The following is a 25,476-nucleotide window of genomic DNA, read 5'->3' as shown; positions in this document are numbered from 1 at the left end:
CTCTCATTTGGCTGGGGAATCCTGATTGCTCAGAAGCGTTCCAGGGTGCACCTATACTGCACCACGGTCGATACATCCAGCTACATCTGTTCAGTCATCTCTCACCAAAATGACTAGGAGGAGGAATGCCCAACAGAAGAAAAATACAGAGGATGGGCCTTCTGCAATAGAGCTAACGGCTATCAACATAGACAATATGTCGGAAAGAGAATTCAGGCTAACAATTATCCAGGCAATAGCTAGGTTGGAGAAAGTTATGGATGACCAAATGGAATTGATTAGGGCAGAACTGAAAGCCACCAGATTTTTAAAATTTCAAATGGAGTAATGAGACCATGAGGAAAACTATGATCTTTTTTTGATTGGAATATAATGGATACATAGTATTATATTAGTTTCAGGTGAAAAACATAATGATTCAATATTTGTATATATTGTGAAATGATCACCACCATAAATCCACACAGGTTTACAACTTTCTTTCTTGTGATGAGAACTTTTAAGATCTACTCTCTTAGCAACTTTCAAAAAGATGATACAGTATTATTAACTACATTCACTATGCTAAGTATTACATTCCCATGATTTATTTTATAGCTTGTTTGTGTGCTTTTTAATCACCTTCACCCATTTTTCCTGCTCCCTACCCCCACCTCTGGCTACCACCAATCTGTTCTCCATATCTATGAGTTTGTTTGTTTGTTTGTTTTAGATTCTATGTATAAGTGAGATTATATGGTATTAATCTTTGTCTATTTTAACTTAGCATAATGGCCTCAATCCTTTTTATTGCAGATAGCAAGATTTTCTTCTTTTTTGTGGCTGAGTAATATTTCATTGTGCGTATATCTATACCACTTTTGTTATCCTTTCATTCATTGATGGAGACATAAGTTGCTTCCATGTCTTGGTTATTGTAAATAATGTTGCAATAAGCATGGGGGGGCACATATATGTTTTTGAATTAGGGTTTTAATCAGAGAGATTTCAATTTAGTATAAGGGAGTTTAAAGGTGAGATTATTATATTTCCATTTCATATTTAGTCACTTGACTGAAAGAATCAGATTATGTGTAGTTATATGAATTTTTAAATTCATTCAACAATTGTAAAGTAATTCTAAGAACAGCTCAGCTAAAGAGTTCATACACAGTATCTTAAAACAAAACAACCGTATGAGGTAGCTACCACCATTAATTCCAATTCACAGACGAGGGTGAGAATGGAAAAGTCCTACCCATGACTGCATGGAGCCACAGTTTTATAGTAAATTTGACTCTGGTCTGTTTGTTTTAGAAGTTGTGCTCCTAACGGTTTTTGCGTATGGCCTCTCCAGACATTTACCTGTGTGTGACATTCTGAAGCAACACCTTGTTTCTACCATAGGCTCTCCTGGGGATTAATGCCTGCTAGTTTTGTATTTATCCTGTCCATTGTTATGGTTCTGATCATAACATCTATCCAAATTGTAGTCATTGTTGGCTTCATGGTGATATTCACACTCTTTGTCCCATATGGCCCGTCTTTGGTGTGTTAGCCAAAGATACCTCTTAATTTGTTTTACGTCTCGGATCTATGAGTAGATGATGTTTCTTCAGGATATTGCTATGACATAGGCACTAATTTGGTATCTAGTTTTCTATATGTTTTGAGAAAGTTTTTGACAGTGTGAGGAATTGATTAATATTGCTAAAAATGATTCTCAAAGGAACAAATATACCAATTGGAACTCTTCTTTCTTCCTTCACATAGCATTGGCTTTCCTCCTGAGTGTGCTGATAAAGAAACCTATCCTTACCAGTTTGGTTGGGTTTCTCTTCACTATATTTTGGGGATGTCTGGGAGTCACTTGTATTGTACAGACAACTTCGTTCATCTTTGGGATGGACATTAGATCTTTTAAGCCCCTTTGTCTTCATTGCTGCAATGGTCCAGGTGAAGAGCACAGTGATTTTATTTTTTTTTAAATATTTGTTTTTATTATTTATTTGACAGACAATGATCACAAGTAGGCAGAGAGGCAGAGAGAGAGGGAAGCGGGCTCCATCCCAGGACCCTGAGATCATGACCTGAGCCGAAGGCAGAGGCTTAACCCACTGAGCCACCCAGGTGTCCCACACAGTGATTTTATGATTTTATTTATTAGATTTTCAAAGTTATTGAAGAGTTTGGTAACTTCATGAAACTTAGTGATCAGTCACCTTGTATTTTAAGAAGTTCTGTTGCATTCTCACCAAAGTAATAAGCAAAGAAGATAGGTCATTTGTAAAAGCCTAGACAATTTAAAGAAGAAAAATAATTGTCCATTATCTAACCCCTCAGTTTGTCTGATTTATGTCCCCATTTAAAGAAGCAGTAAAATGTGGAGGTATGAGTAATAGTGAATAAGTTACAATGCATGAATCAGTCTCCGCTCTGCCCACGTACCAGCTGGGTAGCCTTGGGCAAGTCACTTGGTTTCTGTAGCCTTCCTTTCTTCTTCTGCAGAAAGGGGATGTCAGTAGAAATCTCCTCAATGGGGGTAAATGGGAGGGCTGACTGTGTTATTCTGTAACCATAATGCCAGTGCAGTTCCTGACACATGCTATAGGAATGTGAACTATTGTCTTTCTTATCTTTAAAATGAAATCTCTTCAAGTCTTCAATACTTATTTAATAGTTGAGTGTTTCTACAATATCTTACCCTTAGCATTTTTATATTTCCTTTACACGTCCTCTAGTTTCACTGCCCACTCTGAGTTTCTCTTCCTACAATATGTTATTTTTGGCTCCTTGACCACTTCTGTAAATCCCCTTCTTTAAAACTTATGTGGTAATCAATTAGTCAGTTAAATTTCTATTCTTCAATTGTTTTACTTTTCAGATAGCATTTCCCGCTTTTGTGGCAATAATTTTATTTGTAAAAAGCAGCACTACTACTAACATCTTCACTGTGAATTTTTGAAGAAAAAGCTATTAAAATATGAACTGTATTTGTCTAGCAGTACAATTTAATTAAAAAAAAAACCCTTTAGCCTTATAGGTTCATCTTCTGTTATTTTATTCTTTTTAATCTCAGATTTTACACATGGATTATACCTTGATTGGCGTTTTTTTTCCCGATCCGTCTGGAGAGTCATACATTATGATGATTACTTTCTTCATTCTGGCAGTTGATCTCATCTCTATTTGATATTAACGTTATATTTTGAGCGAGTTTTGCCTGGTAAGTCATAGTGTGGTTACAGTTGAATTTAAAGCCATTCTTGCTTCTTATAAGGTATTATCTTACTATTTGTTTGCTTGTAATTTAAGAAGCATTTCTGTTGGCAGAGGAAAGGAAATAGTTTCAAAATTAATAGAATCTCCTCATTTTCATCTCATTATTTAATGGTCTGACCAGAATTATTTGGTAAAAAATAACTTGTAGTTCTTTTGGTTTTTATCTTTTATAAAGGTATGGGGGGTGTGTGAGTGTGTGTGCATATGTGTGTGTGTGTGTTGGTTGCAGGTGGGGAGAGAGAAGGAAACAACTCTAACAACTATTGAACACGATGATGCTTTTTAGTATTTGAATTGAACTTATGAACGTTAAAAGCTCATTAAACAGCTCATTGTAAAAACATTTTCTCTCTTTTGCAGAGTAGGTTATATTTAAATGCTCTAGGAAACTTGTTCTTCTGCATCTCAAGAATATGAAGAAGGGACCAGTATGGGATGATCAGCCTAACAAGAATGCTTTATAGAGTATCATAAAAATCAGTAAAATAAACTCATTAAATTACATAAAATTAGTTAAAAGTGTTTCTTAAATAATTATTGTTAAATTGCTATATAGAATGCATATGCCATCCCAGGAACTAATACACTTATATTCCTTTCTGCCCACGTAAAATCCACAAATTGTACTCATACATAATTCCTTCTCATGCATCAGAATCTGAATATGTCTGTCCTTTTCAAATCCTATTATTTTGTTGTCTTTCCTTAAACATTGTCTAATTCAAGTATTCTATTTTTAAAGCATGCATAGTTTTTTAAGATCTTTATTTGTTTCATGTTCTTTATCTCTATTATACTGTTATTTTAGAACTTTATCCCCTATGCCTCTTACTTGTTCCATTAATATAATTTCATTTTAAAATTTCATAGTCTATCATTTTGAAATAATGCATTTCTTATGCACTTAGCAAATTGCCTTCAAAATTACTTTGCAAAATTATTCTCATGAATAAACAACTTCTTAAAATTAAATGAAATTTCTTCTTTGAAAAAAAAGTAGCATATAATAAATACATGTGATCTCTGAATCCAAGTTAACATGTGTACATTGGCATGGGTCGTAGACAAGAATCAGCACTCTAGTGTCCAACTGCTTAGAAAATTTTACTTTCATCTCAAACCTGCAAAATGGGAAGTAAAATCCCAGATCTGATCTCCTGATGTACGCACTCATCCTCTTGTTCACATACATAGCAAAGGTCTTAAAAATTCCCTTTTGCTGAACCCTTAAAAGTGTCCCCAGCTAAACTGGGGCTAGGATCTTCTCTACTTTTTCATCATCTTTTTCCTTTTGGAATTTCTTATTTTCTATTTTGCCCATTGTTTATAACCCTTTGTATATAAATCAAGTCAGTTTGTTTTTAGCCCTTCAGGCCCTGGAATCTAGTAGATAAAACTGAAATTCTTTCTTGGGAGTAGACGAAGGCATAGTTAATGCTCCAAAGTTAATCTTCCCCTGACATAACTCTGTGCCATATTGCCTATTTGCCCTCTTCTAACGTTTTGGTTTTTTTCTGCTCTAACATTTTTTTCCAATACTTCCATCTAAAATTTGATTTGTACTTTAATTGGTTAAATAGCCATTTTTTCTTCTAAATTCTCTACTCATTCATAATTAGCCTACTTTTCAACTACTACCCTAACCCCCACCCTCTACTATGGGAAGGCACAGTAAGTAATATTTATTTCTGGGAAAGTGGAATTCAATTTTTTTTTCTGTCTCTATGTAGTCATATAATCAGAAAATTTTACCAATGAGTATTTAGTTCAGCATTTTGTACAAGCCTCACATTTTAGAGATGCCAAAGCAGTGGTTATATGACTAGCCCAAGAACAAAGGTTATATGACTAGCCCAAGAACAAAGTTAGCAGAATTTGGGTGAAAACTTTGAAACTGACTTAGTCCTCCCCTTCCGGGTTTCCCCCCCCCCCCCACTAAATTTGATATTCATTACATTTGTTATTTATGTCTTGTCTTTTGTCTCTGGAATGTAAGTCCCCCTGAGGAAGAGATACTTGTGTTTTATTACACTGGTATCTCCAAGCATCTAGAGCAGTCTTTGTCATATAGTAGGTCCTCAACAAATTCCTGATGAATTACATAAATGCATGTATTTTGGTTTTCTTATTTGAACTTTCTTCCAGATACATAATGTGTTTTCCATCTAGAGACCACCTGGTGCAAAGAAGCTCTCAAATATTTGATGAAGGAATCCAAGAATGTCCTCTTAATTTCCCTCAGCTTCAAATAAAAAAATCTGTTTCTTCTTTTCCTTCTTCTTCCTGTCCCTCCTCCTTCTCTTCCTCCTTGTTTTTTTTTTTTTTTCTTTTTCCCACAAGTTTGATTAAGTCTCACTTTCCCCTTACTTGGGTACAATATGTACTCTTTAACCCAATTTTTAAAAAACATATTTCAAATCCACATTTTTAGAGTAGGTTATATTTATTTATTTATTTATTTTAAAGATTTTATTTATTTATTTGACAGAGATCACAAGTAGGCAGAGAGGTGGGGGGGGGGAGCGGGGGGCAGGCGAGAAGCAGGCCCCCTGCTGAGCAGAGAGCCCGATGCAGGGCTCAACCCCAGGACTCTGGGATCATGACGACCTGAGGCAAAGGCAGAGTCTTCAACCCACTGAGCCACCCAGGTGCCCCAAGAGTAGGTTATATTTAAATGTGTTTACATTAATCATTCTTTTTCTGGATCAGAATTTCCCATAAAATTGATACTAATTAGATATCAGATTTCATCTTTGTATCTAATACATAACTGCTATTTAAGTTTATGTGGGTCAACAGTCTGTGTCTTCAAGGCTTTCAAGGTTAGCATTGGAGACACTTCACAAATCAGTACTTAAATGTAGTGTAGGAAGTGCGATAGGAGAGGATACCACAAGTTTCTACGATAGTCTAAGTCCTCGGGTTGGTGGGAGGAAAGAATTTCAGCTGCATTTAAAGGATAATGAGAAAGTTTACCTGGTGGACAAGAATGCACGAAAAATTGTATGGTCAAAAGGAATAGCATGTGTGCCGAGTAATGGGAAACGGCTGTAGTGTGGGGAAAATGAAAATTTATTAGGTAGAGCTAGTGCATGGTTGGGGTGTCAGATGTGGTTCTAATGTAGGAATTAATAAGCAGCTAACAAGAAATTAAAAGGGGAAATTTTTTTCCGAATACGTATCGTGCACAGCTATGCACAGGGCAATATAACGTGTAAAGATCCCAGGGGGCTGAGCGTCACCTCCAGTTACGTCCCTCTGTAGGTGCTTGTGCTCGCTGACTCTACGGATCATGTGAAGAATTTGGGATTCTCTCCCCTAGTCAGTTCCAGTATTGGTGGTGATCCCTGACAAGGGTTTCTCTTGTTTTTGTTGAAATGACAAAAACAATGTGAGACTTAAATACCTTAATTCTTTCATTGGAAATTCTCTTTCGTATTGTGAGATTATAGCCTTTAAATATCTATACGTTTGTTGTGAAAATATTTTCTCTCTTTCGCAGTAGCGATCATAGCAAGATGGGAGTTTTTGTTTTTGTTTTTCAATTGTCCTTAAAGAACACAGTGTATTTATTTAAAAAAAAGTATTATTCATCCAAGAAATTGAAGAACCTTAGAACCATGGGTGCAGGAAAGAGAGACAGATTGATGTAATCTATATAGGACTTTTCACTGGTGAGATTTATGTTAGGAAGATCACTCTGATAGCTGTTTAGAGGATGGACTCAAAGCAGGTTGACATTATAATCTGTGTTAGAGAGGGGAGGGGACCAGATTGAGGACCAATGTACTATAGAGGGGAGGACAGACTCGGGAGGTACTTAGGAGCTAGAAACAATCCGACCTGGTGGTTAGTTATATATTAGATGGAGGTAGTGAGAAAGAGAGGGGATGAGGATGGTTTTTGTTTCTGATCTTGGCTACTGGGGGTAGAGAAAATGTCACTTAACTACGTCAGTAGCAGCAAAACAGGAATGTCCAAAATTCATTCAATTTTTGACATATTTTTAAAAATCCTATAAATTCTATGAATAAAATGAATTTATTTCTCAATGTTAATATCCCTTTGTTTTAAGAAATTTCCTTTACTTTCTCACGGTATAATTCCCTTTTCTGGCTAGTTCAGCTGTCGATGTTTCTACATATTTTCATTCGGAGCATTTCTACTTTCCCACGTTATATCTTTAGGACCATAATACATGGTCCTTTTCATTTCTCTTTTCAAAGACACTCATTTTCTAGCTACACCTTTTCCATCTGTTTTTCTTTATGGCGCCAACACTTTGTTTTCATGATTCTAGAAGTTACATGTTGTTGTATCTTTTCCTCTTCAGCTCTCCTTTTGCTGCGGTACTTTGACCAAGTTTATCCCCTTTTATGAGCCTACAGTAATGGCTTGTCATGTGACATCACCTATGAAGATTCTGAGTTGTTTAAATTACCTTATACTCTCTGAAAAATCTATTAAGTTTCCTCCTCTGATCACTAATAAATTCACATTTTTGTGGAGACGTTGTTAAAATGCCATCTCATTTCATTTACTTTGGTTCTTTAGATCCACAGCTGAACTTCCTATTAATTATTGCTCTATTCTCCTTTCTTACCATTAAACGCTAAGTCCATTTAAATGTTAGACAATTTTTAATCAGTTATACATACAGCCCATTTGGCCTTGGAGTGATACCAACTACCTTGATGAAAATCCCTGTATAATTCCATGAGGCCATTCCAAACTTTAAGGATTAATTCATCTGGTTGAAAAAAACTACATAAAATAAAACAAATGAAGACATGGCAGAAACAGTTGGATTTGTTTTTATTTCTTTTTCCTAATGAGTTTTTAATATGTCCCGTCCTTTCACTTCTGAGCCCTTAATTTTCTTCCTTTCTCCATTTTTCTATATGCCAGCACATATCCAGTCTTTTGTCTACCCTTCTGTTCTTAATAACTATTTTGTCTGCTTTTCTGTTATCCTTAAGGTTTTAAAAAATTTGACTTTGGATTTATAGTGACTGATACGCTCATTATTTTCAATGTTCATTTTCCTATATTATCAAAATAATATTTCTTCATATACTATGGCAGAAATCAGCTTGTATAACTTCTCTTTTTAAGGACCCAAGTGGCTGGAAATCCTGAGAATGTTTGATATGATTTCCAACAGCTACCACTTACCTTCTTTGATAAGCTTTTTTTTTTTTTAAATGAACCAGAGCTGAAAATTCACCAAGGAACAAAACACGGTCTTAACTTTAAAATCCTTATAATACTTTACTTTTAAAGTTATAAATATAATTCTCCAACTTAATAACTTAAATTCAAAATTGATACCAACCGAGAAAGACAAATACTGTATGATCTCACTTATATGTGGAATCTAAAAAAAAAAAACAAAAAAAAAAAACAAAATCCAAGAAAAAAACAACAACAACAAGCTTATAGAAAAAGAGATCAGACTTACAGCTGGAGGAAGGGGGAATTGGAAGAAGGATTTCCAGTTATAAGGTAAATAAGTACGAGGGATATCATGTACACCAGGAGGTCTATAGTCAGTACTACTGTGTGATACATGGGAAAGTTGTTGAGAACATAAATCCTAAGAGTTCTTATCACAAGGAGAACATTTTGTTCTTTTTATTCTTTTAGTTTTATTGTATCTATTGAGATAATGGATGTTAGCTGAACCAATCATAGTAACCATTTTACAATACATGTAAATCAAGCCATCATGGCTTAAACATTGACAGTTATAGATGTCAATTATTTCTGAATAAAACTGGAAAAAATAAATCATTAATGTGTAGAAAAAATTGGTATCGAGCCACACTAGGACAGATACCATTCTTTACCGATGTAGATGATTAATTCAATAGCTAACTGTGTCTTGATTGATCAGATGAAGATGGCTCTTGTTTTTCCTCAAGTCTTCATTTTGGTCCCAGCGTCAAAACACTCATTATGAAGTCTCTGAGGATGAAATAAATCCTGAGCATTCCTCTGATGACTCCTTTGAACCAGGGCCTCCAGGGTTCCATGGAAAAGAAGGTACAAGGTAACTAACAAATGGTGCATACTTACAGGTAAAAGTTCAATAAACTAAGGGACAACAGAGCCAGCCACAGGCCCAATATTATAGATGATGTCTTTTTGGAAAGTTCCTTTCTTTCAGGTGTTTCTGCCACCATTCTAAACTTTCATACATCATTTTTTTAAAAGATTTTATTCATTTATTTGACAGAGATCACAAGTAGGCAGAGAGGCAGGCAGAGAGAGAGGGGGAAGCAGGCTCCCCGCTGAGCAAAGAGGCCGATGTGGGGCTCGGTCCCAGGACCCCGAGATCATGACCTGAGCCAAAGGCAGAGGTTTAACCCACTAAGCCACCCAGGTGCCCCTCGTTCATTATTTTAAAAGTAAGTGTTTTTGATATTGTCAGCAGCAAAATTTAGTAGCCCTATTCATTTTCTTGTCCTTCATCTTTTACTTTCTATCCCCACCATTTATAATCTCCTCTCTGCATTCTCTTCTAATACACACAAACACATATATTATGATATGTATGTATGCGCACATATAGTATATAAAACAGATACACATTTCTTTGATAATCTGCCTTTAGGAAGTATATGGATTGAAGTTTTGAAGTCAAAAGATTTCTCTATTATTTAGTAGCTTGGTAACTTTTTGCCAAACCATATGAGATCTCTAATCATTTTTTTTTCATTTCTAAGAAATGTGTAATATATTTCAACAGTACAGTGACTTCTTCTTGAGGAATTTAAAGAATCAGTGAGATAATGAAATATGCCTGTTAGGTAACAGGAACTGGATAAATGTTAGTTATCTTTTTTTTGTCAGTTTTTAAAAATCTTTATCCATATGGGTGTGGTTGATTGAAAGGGCATATAAATAAAAATAATGTAGAGAAAAGCATTGATAAAGGTTTTAAGGGAAAGTGGGAAGATGTATAGAAAATGACTGCCTAATTCTTAATGTCATCATAATTTAGTGCATGCTTCTCTAGGTGTTTGCTTATTTTATTGAAGGAGATTATTGAGAAGTACTCCTAATGACATTCCATTTATGTGAAGTGTATTCTGAAAACAAAATGGAACACAGTGATTACAATGTGCTCCATGGATTTAAACCACCTGGTTTGAATCCTGGCTTTACTGCTTGTTGACTGTATAATCCCAGCTAAGTTACTTGCCTATGTCTCAGTTTCTGTGTCTTAAAAATAGGCATGATACTGGAAGTAAGTTTGTTATGACGAGTAAATCAGTTACCATGAGTAGAGCTTTTAGAATAGTGCCTAGCCCATAATAAGCATTCAGTAACTCTTTGCTATTAGGAATATCCCAGGTAAATTCAATCAGATATTCTTAAATCGGTTCACTTATTTTGAAACAGGTCAAATGTGATGGGCAAATGTATCTGGGAGAAGGGGAAATGAGCAGAGAGACAAGAGAGGAAAGATAAAAACTATAACCTGACATGGACAGATAAGCGGAAACCCTCTATTCCCTGGAGTTGGAATTTCTCAAATTCTACCATTGCTGGTAGTTTTTCAAACCCTAACTCCTATGTGAAAATTTAGGGGACATCTGGGTGGCTCAGTGGGTTAAGCCTCTGACTTTGGCTCAGGTCATGATCTCAGGGACCTGGGATCGAGCCCGGCATTGGGCTCTCTGCTCAGCAGGGAGCCTGCTCCCCACACCCCTGCCTGCTGCTCTGCCTACTTCTGATCTGTCTGTCAAATAAATAAGATCTAAAAAAAAAAAATTAGTTATTTCAGTTTACCATGTTCCTTACCATTAACTTACAGTAACTATGTTGACACCAGAAAATTTAGTTAAATTAACAAGCTAAATCGGGACTAAATCACATTAGTCCATCCACAATTTCACCCTTCAGCAACATGGTTCCATAAGTGCCCGAACATTAACCCTGACTCATGTTCATCCATTGGGCAATGAAGACACGTGTGGTTGTGTGGTCATTCAGTTTTCCTAAGTGGATGCCACCAGCCGTCCTATTCCATGGTCTTAGATCCAACTTGCTGTTGATGCTTTAACATGAAATGAGTGTACCCCCAGGTACACAGAACAGCTCTAGCCTGTCTAAACCCACATACTCTGTCCTCTACCTTGACAGCCCCTTTTAATGCTTGCTACCCCAATATGGTCAAACCAGCTCTTTGGATCATTCTGGACCAGACTGCTTCTGCTGGCAAATTGGTTACTTCATTTATTCATCATTCATTAGGCTCTCTCTGCCAGAACTAGGATTCAAAGATGAATGACAGTCTTTAACCTCAGGACAGGCAGAGCCTGGGGGGCCACAGGCACTTAAATAGATTATTAGTAAAAAGAGTGGTAGAGATGATGCAGAGAATAACCAATCCTAGGGAAGGATCATTCAGCCCAGCCTGAATAGTAGGAAAGGTCAGAAGCAGGTGACTCTTGAGGTGAGTCTTATGGAAGGAAAAAGTCACATAAATTGTGATGGGAATGTGAAAGTTCCTCCAAACAGACAGGGCAGTGTGGCCAGCATAGCACAGCAAGAAACAATGTGTGTATGTCTGAAAAATGACAAGAAGATGATATTTCTGAGCTCAAAGCACAAGGCTAGAAGGGGGGAGAGGTAAATATTAAGAGATACGGGCCAAATCAGATCATGTGGGTTTTGTTTGCCAAGAAGGACAGGCTGTCCTGTGTAGTGCAGGGGAATCACCAAGTGATTTTAGGGAGGCCAAGTAGACAGCGAGTCCTTTGGCAGATCATTTGGATAGCTTTCTGGAATGGATTTGAAGGAGATACAACTGGAGAAATGGAAACGTTCCAAAGGTTGTGTCAGTCTGGGTTTGGTCAGGACAAGTGAGTTGCTGGAAATATTGTACAAGTAAAGGGATCTGGTATGAAAATTAGTAATTTATAAATGTACTAAGAATACAAGAGGGAAGGTGAAGAAAGGTGTAGCCTGAAAATCTATCCAGATGTATGGAAATGGGAAGGTCTCACTAAGTTTGCCAGGATCCTCTGGGAAAGTTCCCACCAGGTTCCTTAATCTCCAGCAGCAAAGCAGGGCTTGTCAAGAAATCTGAGAAGCTGCTACAAACCTACAGTCTGCTCATGTGTCTGCCCCTGTGACCTTCAGAGAAAAATGACCTTTTTTCACTTCTGCTTTCCAAATCTTGCCCAAGTTCTCCCCAAGTCCAATACAGAGAAGGATTTCTGGGAAGTTCATTCCTGGTATGTCCTCTGCATTACAGGAGACAAGGGGCTAGGTTGATGGAAAGGGAAAACACCATCAGATTCAGAGGTTAAGATGAAAAATGATAAGAATCTGGACTAGAGGGGCACCTGGGTGGCTCAGTGGGTTAAGCCTCTGCCTTCGGCTCAGGTCATGATCCCAGGGTCCTGGGATTGAGCCCCGCATTGGGCTCTCTGCTCAGCAGGGAGCCTGCTTCCTCCTCTCTCTCTGCCTGCCTCTCTGCCTACTTGTGATCTCTGTCTGTCAAATAAATAAATAAAATCTTAAAAAAAAATAATCTGGACTAGAAGGTCATAGACAAGTGATAAAGGGATAAATTCAAAGAGATTTCATAAAGTTAAATTCACAAATCCATAAGGTTAAATTATAGTAATTTTGTGGACCACAGGTTGAGGTGAGAGAGAGAGAGAGAGAAGAATCAAGGATGTTTCTTAGGAGTTTAAGTTGGCATTCCTGGGCGGATGTTGAAAACACCAACTGAGATAGAGAACAGAAGTAGGACTGGTTTACAGGGGAAAATAATACGACCTGTGTGGTATCTACGAGCAGATGCAGAGCAAAAAGCTGAATATGTACATTTGAGAATTTGAAGAAAGACCTAAAGACACAAATTTGGGAATAATTAGAATCTAAGTTAGAGTTGAAGCAATGAGAGTGGGCAATATCATACGGCAAAGATTTGACTGTGAAGACTGAGAAACAAACTGAGGGTTTTAAAGGGGAGGAGGTTGGGGGGTTGGGTGAGCCTGGTGGTGGGTATTAAAGAGGGCATGAATTCCATGGAGCGCTGGTGTGGTGCATAAACAATGAATCTTGGAACACTGGAAAAAATGTGTCTTTTTTACCATAAGTTTTGCAATTAAATAATTTTTTTCTCTTAAAAAATTGGATGAATACATCTCTTTTTCTTTCAGAGCAAATATAAATTTTAATACATTTGTGCATACAAAGAATTGGTTTTCTTTCCTGATGCTCTGTGGCAAGGGGCTTCCAACCCATGCAGAGACCACCTTCTTCTATATGTAAAATACTGCCCCAAAATAAACCCTAGGAAATGTTCTGTGCAAGTTCTATTACAATGCATTTATGTGATGACACTCTATTTATAATAAAGATTTGCTACCAAAAAAAAAAAAAAAGATTTGAGAATAAGAAAAATAGTTGGTCAAGTTTGGAATCCAGTTTAAGGAATCCATAAAGTATGCTGCGCAGAATAATAAGAGAAAGATATGGAAACCAAGAGGGTAGAAGTCAAGGGAATAAAGCCTCCCAAGAAGGAAGGAGCTAGCAATGACTGGAAAGTGTCAGTGTATGATGGATTCTGTAGCGTGTCCTTGGTGTCTTCACTGAGGATAGTTTCAGTGGACTTAAAGGGTCAGAAGCTATGTTGCTTTAGGTTGGGAATCAATGTGAGATAAAGAAATGGAAACGTAAAGCTACCTGGGTGGTTCATTTGGTTGAGTGGCTGCCTTTGGCTCAGGTCATGATCCCAGGGTCCTGGGATTGAGCCCCTGTGTCTTTGGGCTTCCCTGCTCAGCGGGGAGTCTGCTTCTCCCTCTGCCCATCCCCCTTCTCATGTGCTCTCTGTCAAATAAGTAAATAAATAAATAAAATCTTTAAAAAATTGGAAACAGAGAGTAGAGAGACTATATTTTGATAAAGTCGTCTGTGGAGGAGAAGAACAATTAAATAATAGCTAGAGAGGGGTGCAGAACTGAAGGAAATCCTCTCTCCCTCCCTCGCTCTCTTTCTTCTCTTTTTTCCTTTCTTTCAATGGTAGCTCTCTCTTCCTTTCCCAACTGAGAATTGCTGGCATGTACGAAACACCCGGTTTGATAAGGGTGTGAGCTGGTCTGTGCAAGTCTCTTTGGGAGTGGTGTGAGATTTTACCTCTGCCCTCCTTGGATCCCATTATGAGGGTGACACCCTACCTGGTGTGGTTCAACATTAATCACAAACTGTCGTATTGACGGTTAACATAATCTGTGTTACTAGAAAATGTACTTACCTCAAAGTTGCTTAATCGTCTTTCAGAATCAGAAATGTTACAAAAGAGTATGATGGAAAGCCTGAAAAAGTTTAAGTATTGCAAGGTAAAGAGAAGACTTCATTGTTTTGGTGATACTCTTAATTAAAAATTTTTTTTTTTGTTTTGTTTTCTGATGTTACAGACAGTCATAGTGGCAAATTAGAGAATGAGTCTAGATAAAAAGAAAAAATTTAAAAAACCCACATTTCTACTCTGAGGAAGAGTCATCGATAATATAATTATCAACATTTTTTAAAGATTTTTATTTATTTGACAGAGAGAGATCACAAGTAGGCAGAGAGGCAGGCAGAGAGAGAGAGGAGGAAGCAGGCTCCCTGCCGAGCAGAGAGCCCCATGTGGGACTCAATCCCAGGACCCTGAGATCATGACCTGAGCTGAAGGCAGAGGCTTAACCCACTGAGCCACCCAGGCGTCCAATTATCAACATTTTAAAAAATAAGGTTGTACTGCTTATGCTGGTTTATAATCTTTGACGTAGATTTGTCAGACTGAGTTTGCGATATTACTGGAATTGTTCTACTTTCACAGGACTCCTCATCACCTGTTTTGGGCTGTAGTCTCATTTTTGATTCTCCAACAATATAATTCCACATGTCGTCTATCTTCAGAGAATCTCTTAAAATTTCTAGGGTGCTAATTGAACTCTATTGTTTCTCCATGGAGTTAGATAATGTTTCAAATATTCAAGGAAAAAAAAATGCCTGTGACCTGTTCTGCGTCCCCCAGATCCCTCTGGAGACCATGCTCACACTTTTGTGATACAAAACAGAGCAATGACCAGTGCCAGGGGAAATTTTACCATCCTCTCCTTAACCCATGCTCTCTCCCTCCAAATATAGGATACATACCCTTTTGCCTCCATCCCTGGTCCTTCTGTGTCAGTTCTGGGAGCTTCTGGGAGACTGTTCAGGCACAATGCTTTTCTTGGCTCAGAAAGCAAATACTCTGCTCACTCTGCTTTATTGCGTGTAGTCTTTGCTCTGTTCTTTAACATCAAATTAATATATTCTTTGACATTTGAAGGATTTGGGTAAGGAGGAAGGTGAAAATTTATATTCTCAGTCTTGATCCAATTTCCCCAGAGAAATTAAAGTGTTATTTTCATAAATAGACACAAATATATAATTTTAGAGGGAACATATAAGAATACCAATAAATGAAACACTGGGATACCTTTGACTCTTACAAACTTTTGTAAGGTCCTTTCCACCTGAATATAATCTAAAGTCTAATTTTCACATTTTATTCTTAAACAGGCATATTTCTTGACATATATGAAGGACAGATCACTGTAATAGTGGGACAGAGCAGAGCTGGTAAATCGACACTGTTAAACATTCTGAGTGGGTTGTCTGGTTCTACAGAAGGTAAGAAAATAATTTTAGAAGCAAGAAGACATACAAATGGCTAACAGACATATGAATAAATGTTCAACATCGTTCGCCATCAGGGAAATTCAAATCAAAACCACACTGAGATACCACCTTATCCCAGTTAGAATGGCAAAAATTGACAAGGAACAACAAATGTTGGAGAGGTTCTGGAGAAAAGGGAACGCTCTTACACCATTGGTGGGAATGCAAGGTGGTATAGTCACTTTGAAAAAAAGTGTGAAGGTTTCTCAAAAAGTTAAAAATAGAGCTACCCTATGACCCAGCAATTGCACTACTGGGTATTTGCTCCAAGGATAGAGATGTAGTGAAAAGAAGGGCTATATGCACCCCAATGTTCATAGCAGCAATGACCACAGTCACCAAACTGTGAAAGGAGCTGAGATGCCCTTCAACAGACGAGTGGATAAGGAAGATGTGGTCCATATACACAATGGAATATTACTCAACCTTCAGAAAGGATCAATACCCATTTGCATCAACATGACTGGAACTGGGGGGATTATGCTAAGTGAAATAAGTCAAACAGAGAAAGGCAATTACAGTATGGTTTCATTTATATGTGGAACATAAGGAATAACATGGAGGACATTAGGAGAAGGAAGGGAAAAATAAGGGGTGGGGGAGAATCAGAGGAGGAGATGAACCATGAGAGACTACAGACTCTGGGAATCAAACTGAGGGTTTAGCGGGGAGGAGAGTGGGGGGATGGGGGAGCCCAGTGTTGCGTATTAAGGAGGGCACGTACTGCATGGAGCACTGGGTGTTACATACAAACAATGAATCATGGAAACTACATCAAAACTAATGATGTACTTTATGGTGACTAATGCAACATTAAAAAAAAAAGAAGAAGAAAAGAAGCGAGTTGTTTGATAAAGCAGGTTCCTCAATCAGATTGCATAAAAAACACTTCTCTAAAGCAGGCTTTTTTACACAGTTGAGCAATTTAGAATAGGAACTATTTATTTCATATTTATATAAATTCATGAGAAAGCTTGTATCTCCACTCTGCTATTGTCATTCCATGTCCACTTTGCATTGCTGTGCAACCTGATATTTATCTTAAGAATAATCTGAACTCCTCAATGTATTAATTATGCAATTATGAAATGTGAAGTTTCTTCAATTAATATCCTATCTTACCACTCTTCCTAGAGTTACTATCCTGGTGTCGAATACTTTAAAATTTCTATTTACAGGATCAGTCGCTATTTGTAAGACTCAACTCTCTGAAATACTAATGTGGGAGAAATGAGAAAGAACTTGGGATTTTGTCCATTATTCAATATTCGATTTGACTTTCTTACTGTGAGAGAAAACCTCAGGCTATTTGCTAAAATAAAAGGGATTCCGTCAGAGGAAGTAGAACAAGAGGTAGGTGAAGATATTAGAACTCATGCCTTTGAAAATAATGTACTTTGCTCTTGACCATGTTTCTGTTGAACTATTACTTCATCTTTTCATAAACAAAGCTTAATAGATCAAGTTCTTAAGAACCTAATTATTAGAGAGCTAATTAAAGTAAAATACTTTGTATTATGTAGAGTTTTTTTTAATAGATAAAAAGAGTTACAATGGAATTGGACATACAAAACATTCAAGATATTATTGCTAAAAAATTAAGTGGTGGGCAGAAGAGAAAACTAACATTTGGAAATGCCATTTTAGGAGATCCTCGGGTAAGGGAAAAAAATATTTTTTGAGGTTAACTTTTTTTTTTAAGATTTTATTTACTTATTTGAAAGGGAGTGAGTGAGAGAGCATGAGTGGGGAGGGGCAGGTAGGGGGGCAATGGGAGAGGGATAAGCAGACCACCTGTTGAGCAGGGAGCCCAACGCAGGGCTTGATCCTAGGACCTTGAGATCCTGACCTGATCTAAAGGCAGACGCTTAACTGGATGAGCTACTGAGGTGCCCTAAGATTAATTTGTATTGAAAACTATCAAGCTATTATTAAAGTCCAAACTCTAATTGCTAAATTATAAGGGAAAATTTGGAACAAAAGGCCATGAAAGCCTCTGAGAAATCAGTGGGGGGCTGTATTTGAATCTAGAAATCATATGGGCTTCCATGCAACTTTCTAAAGATCCTAACTTGGAAGTGGAAGATGCTTTCACACTCTTCCTACACTGTAGTTTTGCTACTAGATGACCTGACTGCTGGATTGGGTCCTTTCTCAAGGCATCAAGTTCAGACCTTCCTGAAAGAGCATAAAACAAACCACACAATCCTTCTTAGTACCCAGATCATGGGTGAGGCTGACATCGTGGGTGGTGATTCTTGGTTTCTTTCTTCTAATAGTTATTTAAGGATTGAACATTCGAGATATTCTCTGTAATCTGTTTTTTAAAAATAGAGAATCTTGTTTGTAAACCATTTGAGTGACTGCCTTGTAAAGACGAAATTTGCTTTGGAGGAATTCCGATCCCCCAGTGAGTTCTTAAGGCCCATGCTTTATGTATCTTCTTGTCTGTAACTTTCTTCACTGTCTACATTAATCATAAGTATATTTAAAATTTTTTGAAAATCCAGTATTTCTTTTTTTTTTTTAAGATTTAATTTATTTGACAGAGAGACACAGCAAGAGAAGGAACACAAGCAGAGGGAGTGGGAGAGAGAGAAGCAGGCTTCCTGCTGAGCAGGGAGCCCAATGTGGGGCCCAATGCAGGGCCCTATGCTGGGCTCAATCCCAGGACCCTGGGATCACGACCTGAGCCAAAGGCAGACACTTAACGACTAAGCCACCCAGGAGCCCCATCCAATATTTCATATATAGTTTTTTTGTTGTTAGATAGAAAAAACTTTGAGCTGGGAAAGTTGTTTTTAAATTTACAACCCTTTGTTGTCCTCTAGGAGGATCCTTGATTCATTAAGGTGTTGAATGGAACAAGCAAGACTGGAGAATTAGAGATGGAACAAATGTTCTGCCTAGGACATTGGGGCAGGTGGGGAAGACGAGTTTCAGTAAGCCAGGAAAGGATGCAAGACAGAATCTTTAAAAAAATGAAGTCAGAAATGGACTCAGTGAAGAGGAAATTTTTGCTGTCTAATGTTCAGTATAACCCTATTCTAAGTTTCCTCCATGAAATCTAAAGTAAAATATACTTACCTCTGAGTCAGTCTCCTCCTGCCTTAAAGAAGCTATGAAGCAGCCATCTCCAAACTTACTGTCTTAAATCAATAACTATTTATTGAGTGCATGAGTTGGAGAGTTGGCAATTTAGGGTGGATTCACTTAGAAAGATTTTCCTGTCTTTGGCTGGGTTTGCTTGCATGTCTGGTGGTTGAGTGACCATTGGCAAGTCCAGTTAGGTGACCTAAGGAGGGCTTAGGTGACAGCCTAGGTGTATTTCATCTTCCAGCAGACCGCCCAGACATTCTCCTGGCAATGACTGGGGGTCTAGAGACTGAATCCCAGTGCATAAGCCCATTTCAATCCTCTACTTGCCAAAGTTGTCTAACATGCCATTGACCAAAGCATTGACCTCATGTAGTAAAGGCACATATATATCAAAGGGTGAAGCGGGTCTCCTTGCCCGTGGTGAGAGAACACTGCAAAATTACATAGCAAAGTATGTGGGTAAAGGGAGAGTGGGAAGAATTGGGCTTGAGATGTTTTATGCCATTGGATAAGCTGTGAGGGATGCAGTGAATTTCTGAGTCCTGCTTCAAAGAAGGCATGACATGAGAGGTGGTGCTGCACCCAGGAACTCAGTTATATCAAGACTGCATTCACACTGAAAAGCTCATTCGGTGATTTGATCTCCAGAGCAGAGAATATACCCATATAAAGAATTCACATAATTTATTCTTTCTTCCTTTCTGCTCAGATAGGAAAGCATTTCTGTCTATAGGAAGCTGAAAGGTACAGGGTCATCTTTGTTTCTGAAGCGAAAATGCAGTATTGGATATCTTTTAAGGTAATGTATTCTGGGAGCAGCTTTTTTTTTTTTAAATGTTATGTTAACCACCATACCATTAGTTTTGATGTAGTGTTCCATGATTCATTTTTTTGTGTGTGTATAATACCCAGTGCTCTGTGCAATACGTGCCTTCCTCAATATCCATCACTGGGCTCACTCATCCCCCCAACCGCTTCCTCTCTAAAATCCTCAGTTTGTTTCCCAGAATCCATAGTCTTTTAGGGTTCATCCCCCCCACCTCTGATTCCCCACTCCTTCATTTTTGGGAGTAGCTTTAAAAAAAAAAGATTTTTTTTTATTTATTTGATAAACAGAGATCACAAGTAGGCAGAGAGACAGGCACAGAGAGAGGGAGGAAGCAGGCTCCCCTCTGAGCAGGGAGCCTGATGCAGGGCTCAATCCCAGGACCCTGAGATCATGACCTGAGCCGAAGGCAGATGCTTTAACCCACTGAGCCACCCAGGCGCCCCTGGGAGTAGTTTTTAATACGAGTGTCAATATAAGATGTGGCATTTCATGTCATCCTCTGGAGATATAAGAAAGCCAATTTAATATTTGGTGGAAATTGATATACAGTAAGCGGTACAATGTATCTCCCTCATTAACATGTGCCTTGATTTGTATCTCTTGGTTTTAAACATGTAACATTCTAAATGTGTATCTTTCAATACAACATCTTTTGGCTAATATATCGGAAACATTTACAATTATGTTTACAAAAAGCAATTGATAATTTATGGGGAGCCTGGGTGGCTCCATTGGTTAAGTGTCTGACTCTTGAATTTGGCTCAGGGTCATGATACCAGGGTAGTGAGATTGAGCCCATCTTGGGGTCTGTGCTGGGTGTGGAGTTTGCCTTAGATTCACTCGTTCCCTTTTCTTCTGCCCCTCCCCTCTACTCACTCTTGAACTCTCTCTCTCTCTCTCAAAAAAAAAAAGGCAATTGATAGTTTTTAACAAAACAATTGTCCCTAAAGTTCTGAAATTGTATTCCAAATCACTTTATATGTCAGAATCAACTCTGATATCAGAATATTACATGGGATAATTTAGAAAGCATGGCATATCAACAGAAGAGTTATTGACATTAATAGAAGTCATTTGCCACAAGAAAGCAACTGTTTATTAAAAACTTTATCAATTTTTTACTGGTCCAGAAGTAATAGTAATGTTTCATGTACTTTAAATCCTATTATGATATATATGTATATGTATATATATACATCTCTATATAATCAATATATGTTTTTACATGCTAACCTGCTATCTGTCTGTCTATCCATATAACTATATAATATGTATACTGAAATTTCCACTTACTTTAGTTACATTTTAGGAAGTTGCCTAGGGGCTTGGGGTTGACATGTAATGTCCTGTATTTTTTCCCATTTAAAATAATTCAAACAAGGCTCCCATTTAAACACTTGGAAATAGAGCATCTTATTTTTGGGAAACTGATTACTGAAATTAACAGGAGATGCCTCTAACAAATACAAATTACTTAATAAAAAACTGTCTTTTAATGAGCAGCAGTGTTGGAGATGAATTCAAAAGACTTATGCTTCTTTTGAAATGTTAGTTTACACAGGAGTGAAATGTATAATCCAGAAAGAATTATATCCTTCATTAGCACATCTCTGATGCCACCTTGACAGCAGAAAGTGAAAAACTTGTGTATATTTTGCCCTTGGAAAGAACAAACAAATTTCCAAGTAACTTACCGTATGATCACATAGAATACAGCTAAGTGTCCACGATAGGCTGATTGCATTTTCTATTTTCCATTAGTTGGATTTTAAAGCTTATACCCCTGACACTATTTATTCCTAGGACCTCTGCCTCCTGTTTTCAATTATCAGTTACCTGGTTTTAATGTGCCAGCAACTAAAATTTCCATGAATGTATTTCACTGAAAAACCCAGATTTGCTTTCTATGTCGGCATTAAATGAAGCTTTGAAATATCTTTTCTGAAGCAGCAAAAACTTTTCATTTCTTTTAGAGACACTGATTAAATAAGGGCTTATTTTTTAAAAAACGCTTGGAAGTAGGTCAACAGGGTCTTTATAAAGTATTATTTTAATTGTAAGTGTAATATGCTCAGTATAGAAAAATTAGAAAATACAGAGAAGGAAATATAATTTACCCATGCTTAATGAATTTTTAGGTAGATATACATACTTAAACAAACATACACATGGTCCTAGTGATGCAAGAAATTTTAAATCTTATGAAAGAGAAAAGAGATGCAAAATAATTAAATTGATTTCAAGGACAAGAGAACATGGAAATATTTTTATTAGATTATTGTGGCAGCTTTAATATGAAAAAATGTTTTGATTTGTCTGTTCTGAGTAATCTTTAGGACTTCGTATTTTCGTGTACTTATTATTAATTTTAATTACATCATCTTATTACTGTCTGCTTTTTAGATCTTTACAGTGACCTTAAGAAGTGTACTGACCGGGGCATAATAAATTATGGTGTTTCCATGACAACTCTCAATGAAGTCTTCATGAACCTAGGAGGCAAATCAACAGTTGATGGGCCAGATATACTGATGTGTGTCTAGCAGAAAATTAGAAAGAGAAAAAAAAAATGACGATGTATTAATTCATATTTTATATGTTCTTGTGTGGAATTCTGCCTAGAATGTTTATTAGATATAAAATAGGGTCGCCCACTTTTAAAAGTGTCATAATTATTTTATATCTAACACAATCAGACTTGGTGCTAGGTAATGACTGCATTGCAGCGCCCACTTCCCCATATCATCAATAGCTCTCTGCTAATGTCATGACTTCTGACTTCATCTGTTACTTGCCATTTCCTATAAAAATGTACTCTTACTTAGGCAATAAATTAATTCTAATTGATGTATTCATAAAGAATAAATCAATAAGGTGATATCTTCCCTTAGTTTAGTTGGTAAAACTAATTAGAAGAATGTAGGAGCTAACTGTGTGCCAGTCATTGGGCTCAGCTCTTGGGTTATGTTGTTCTTAATTCCCATAATAACTTCATTAAGCAGGGAGAAAACTGAGATTTGGAAAAATTAAGTGATCAGTCAGAACCGTATCAGCTGCTGCAAGGCATATACGGGATTCAAATAGGAGGTCCTTCCTGGACTTTCTATTGTTTAAAACCAGTGTCTTGAAACAGTCACTGGGATGTCAGTCATTAGTGATGAACTAATCCTGTGGAGGAAGTGGAGACCTTGTAGAAACTCAGCTATAAGGGAACCTGGGTGGCCCAGGGGGTTAAGCATCCAGCTCTTGATTTTGGCTCAGGTCGTGATCTCGGGGTCATGGGGTTGAGCCCTGCGTCAGGCTCTGCACTTAACATGGACTCTGCTTGAGATCCTCTCCCTCTGTCCCTCCCCACGTTTGTGTGTGTGCTTTCTCTCTCTCTAAAACAAATAAAACAAATCTTAAAAAAAAAAGAAAGAAAGAAACTCAGCTAGATACATTTATTTTTGTGTTTTTGTATAAACCTTGCTCTGCAAAAATTCCTTAGTGAAGAGATGCTATTGGTATGAAAGAGTAAATTCTTCCCAAGAAGCCTAAATACCCTCAAAAATGAATTTACTCACTCACTGCGATTAGAGTTGTCTGAAGGACTTGAATATGAGTTATGGATATTAGTAGCTTAACTTGTTAGAACAAATAGTCTGGTTTTTTTTTTTTTTTTAAAAGTTCGTAGAGAGAAAGTGCAAATAACATAGCCCGTTATAATGGTTTATTACATGGTTGTAGATGTTGGCATTCAGAAACAGGAAAAAGTCAGTGAAACAAGAGATACTGAAACTGATCTGAAATGCATCAGGCTCCTTGGTCTCTGTCTGGATTGAGAAAGGCCATCAGTACTGGAAGTCTCTGGAAACAACAGGTCTGGGCCATGGCAAGGCTTCACTTCTTACAGTTGAGGCAAAAAGGAAAATTCTTTTGTCCTTGTAAATATCGGACTACTTTAAATCTCATCAATACATGCAAAAAAAGTTTAAATGTGAAAGAAATACATCTATTAATTTCATCACCCATTTATCAAAGTTTTTGTAGTGCCTATAAGTGTTATCCTACAGTAGTGAGCAGAGTTGACAAGGCCTTTCAACTTACATCTTCTGGGGAAGAAAAATACTTGTGAAATAATTACCCAATAAAGATGTTAATTATTAAATTGTTAAAGATGTTAATTGTTCATTATATCACAAATCTTTACTGAAGCTTGTTATGTGTTAGGCATTGTTTAGGTGCTCTGGTGTTTACCTTCTGTTGGGAGGAAAAGGTAACAAGCAAAAAATATAAAAACTAAATAAATTATATAGTAAGTTACACAGAATAGAGTAAGGGGATGGGAAAGTCTGGTGGGAGTTAAGTGTTCATTATAATGTTGGCCTCATTGAAATGGTCACATTTGAGCCAAGATTGGCAAAGCCAAGGAAATAAGAGGGAGAGAATACTAGGGTAGAGCAGAAAGCATCAACTGTATTTGGCAAAAGGGAAGTCATGAAAGGTTTTAAGAAGAAAAGTTCTGAAAATAGACGACTCTTTTTGCTTGACCATGGAGAGAAGTAGAAAGAGCAGTAGTAGCTGAAGGGAGATTGAAATTAAGAGGACGTTTCTTTTTTCTTTGCTTTTTAACGAATGAGAGACATTAGAACATGCTTCTGTGATGATGGGAATATGCTCGAAATAATTGAAGATGAGCTAACTGAGCAAGGTCTCAGGGAGGGTGACAAAGGTCTGGATCCAGAGCAATATTGAGAACTGACTTCCATAGGGAGCAGAGACTACATCTGTTACAACAGAGAGGAACACTGATAGGATCGATATGTTTTCTGGTTTTGGGGGGGGGGGTAGATGATAAGACCAGAGGGAGTTTCTGTCTGATGGACTTCATTTTTTCCCTATGAAATATGACGCTGAGAGTGGGGAAGAGGGAGATAGAGCCTGATGTCTGATGAGAAAGTAGTCATCAACAAGATGAGACTCACAACCTTATTAGAGAAACAAAAACATGACTTGAAAGACTTTTACTCATGTTTGAGCCGGAAAAATGAAAACAGTGGATGATGAAAATTGAAATTTTACTTGAACTTGTGTACATCACAAGTCGGAGGGCCGTGTGAAATCAGGCGTCTTTCCCTTTAAAACCATGTAGACAGGCTGTTGGAGGCTCCTGGTTTCCCGTCAAATCATTAAACAGTTTTCTCCTGTTGTCCTGTCAACCATCACATCCACAGAAGAACCCACTTGGATCTCACCTTCTCCTTTCGATGCTCTGTTATCCTGGGACATCTTGCAATGTGAGAATGATTTATGGAAAATGTTGAGCCCATTTTCAGATTAATCTCATTTTCACTTTATGGAACTAAAGGCCATATTTGTGTGTTGAATTTCCATAGGTTGGCGTTTATCTATCATGTTTGTGACTTAGAGGGAGAATGTTTTAGACCTGCATTTTTATTTTCTTTTATTTAGGTTGCTGGTACCTGGTATTCCTTTGGCCCCCACCATTTTTGAGAAGATAGTGCATCTGGTGTCTAATTACACTCATTGTTGGGAGCTTTCATCAAGTGTGT

General features: G+C 37.3%; 1 protein-coding gene across 1 annotated transcript in view; it reads left to right on the top strand.

The window, feature by feature from the left end:
• LOC308357209 (uncharacterized protein) overlaps nucleotides 1-25,476 on the top strand; it is a gene marked incomplete at both ends in the record, with an annotated part of 65,411 nt that overhangs the window by 7,745 nt on the left and 32,190 nt on the right. The window contains 2 exon segments of the mRNA XM_080826674.1: nucleotides 6,061-6,264; nucleotides 9,204-9,313. Coding sequence (XP_080682800.1) covers nucleotides 6,061-6,264; nucleotides 9,204-9,313 — 314 coding nt within the window.

The sequence above is a fragment of the Martes martes genome (genome assembly GCF_963455335.1).
Source record: "Martes martes genome assembly, chromosome: 16".
NCBI lineage: Eukaryota > Metazoa > Chordata > Mammalia > Carnivora > Mustelidae > Martes > Martes martes.
The sequence above is the reverse complement of the archived record's forward strand: the minus strand, read 5'-3'. Positions and strand labels throughout refer to the sequence as shown.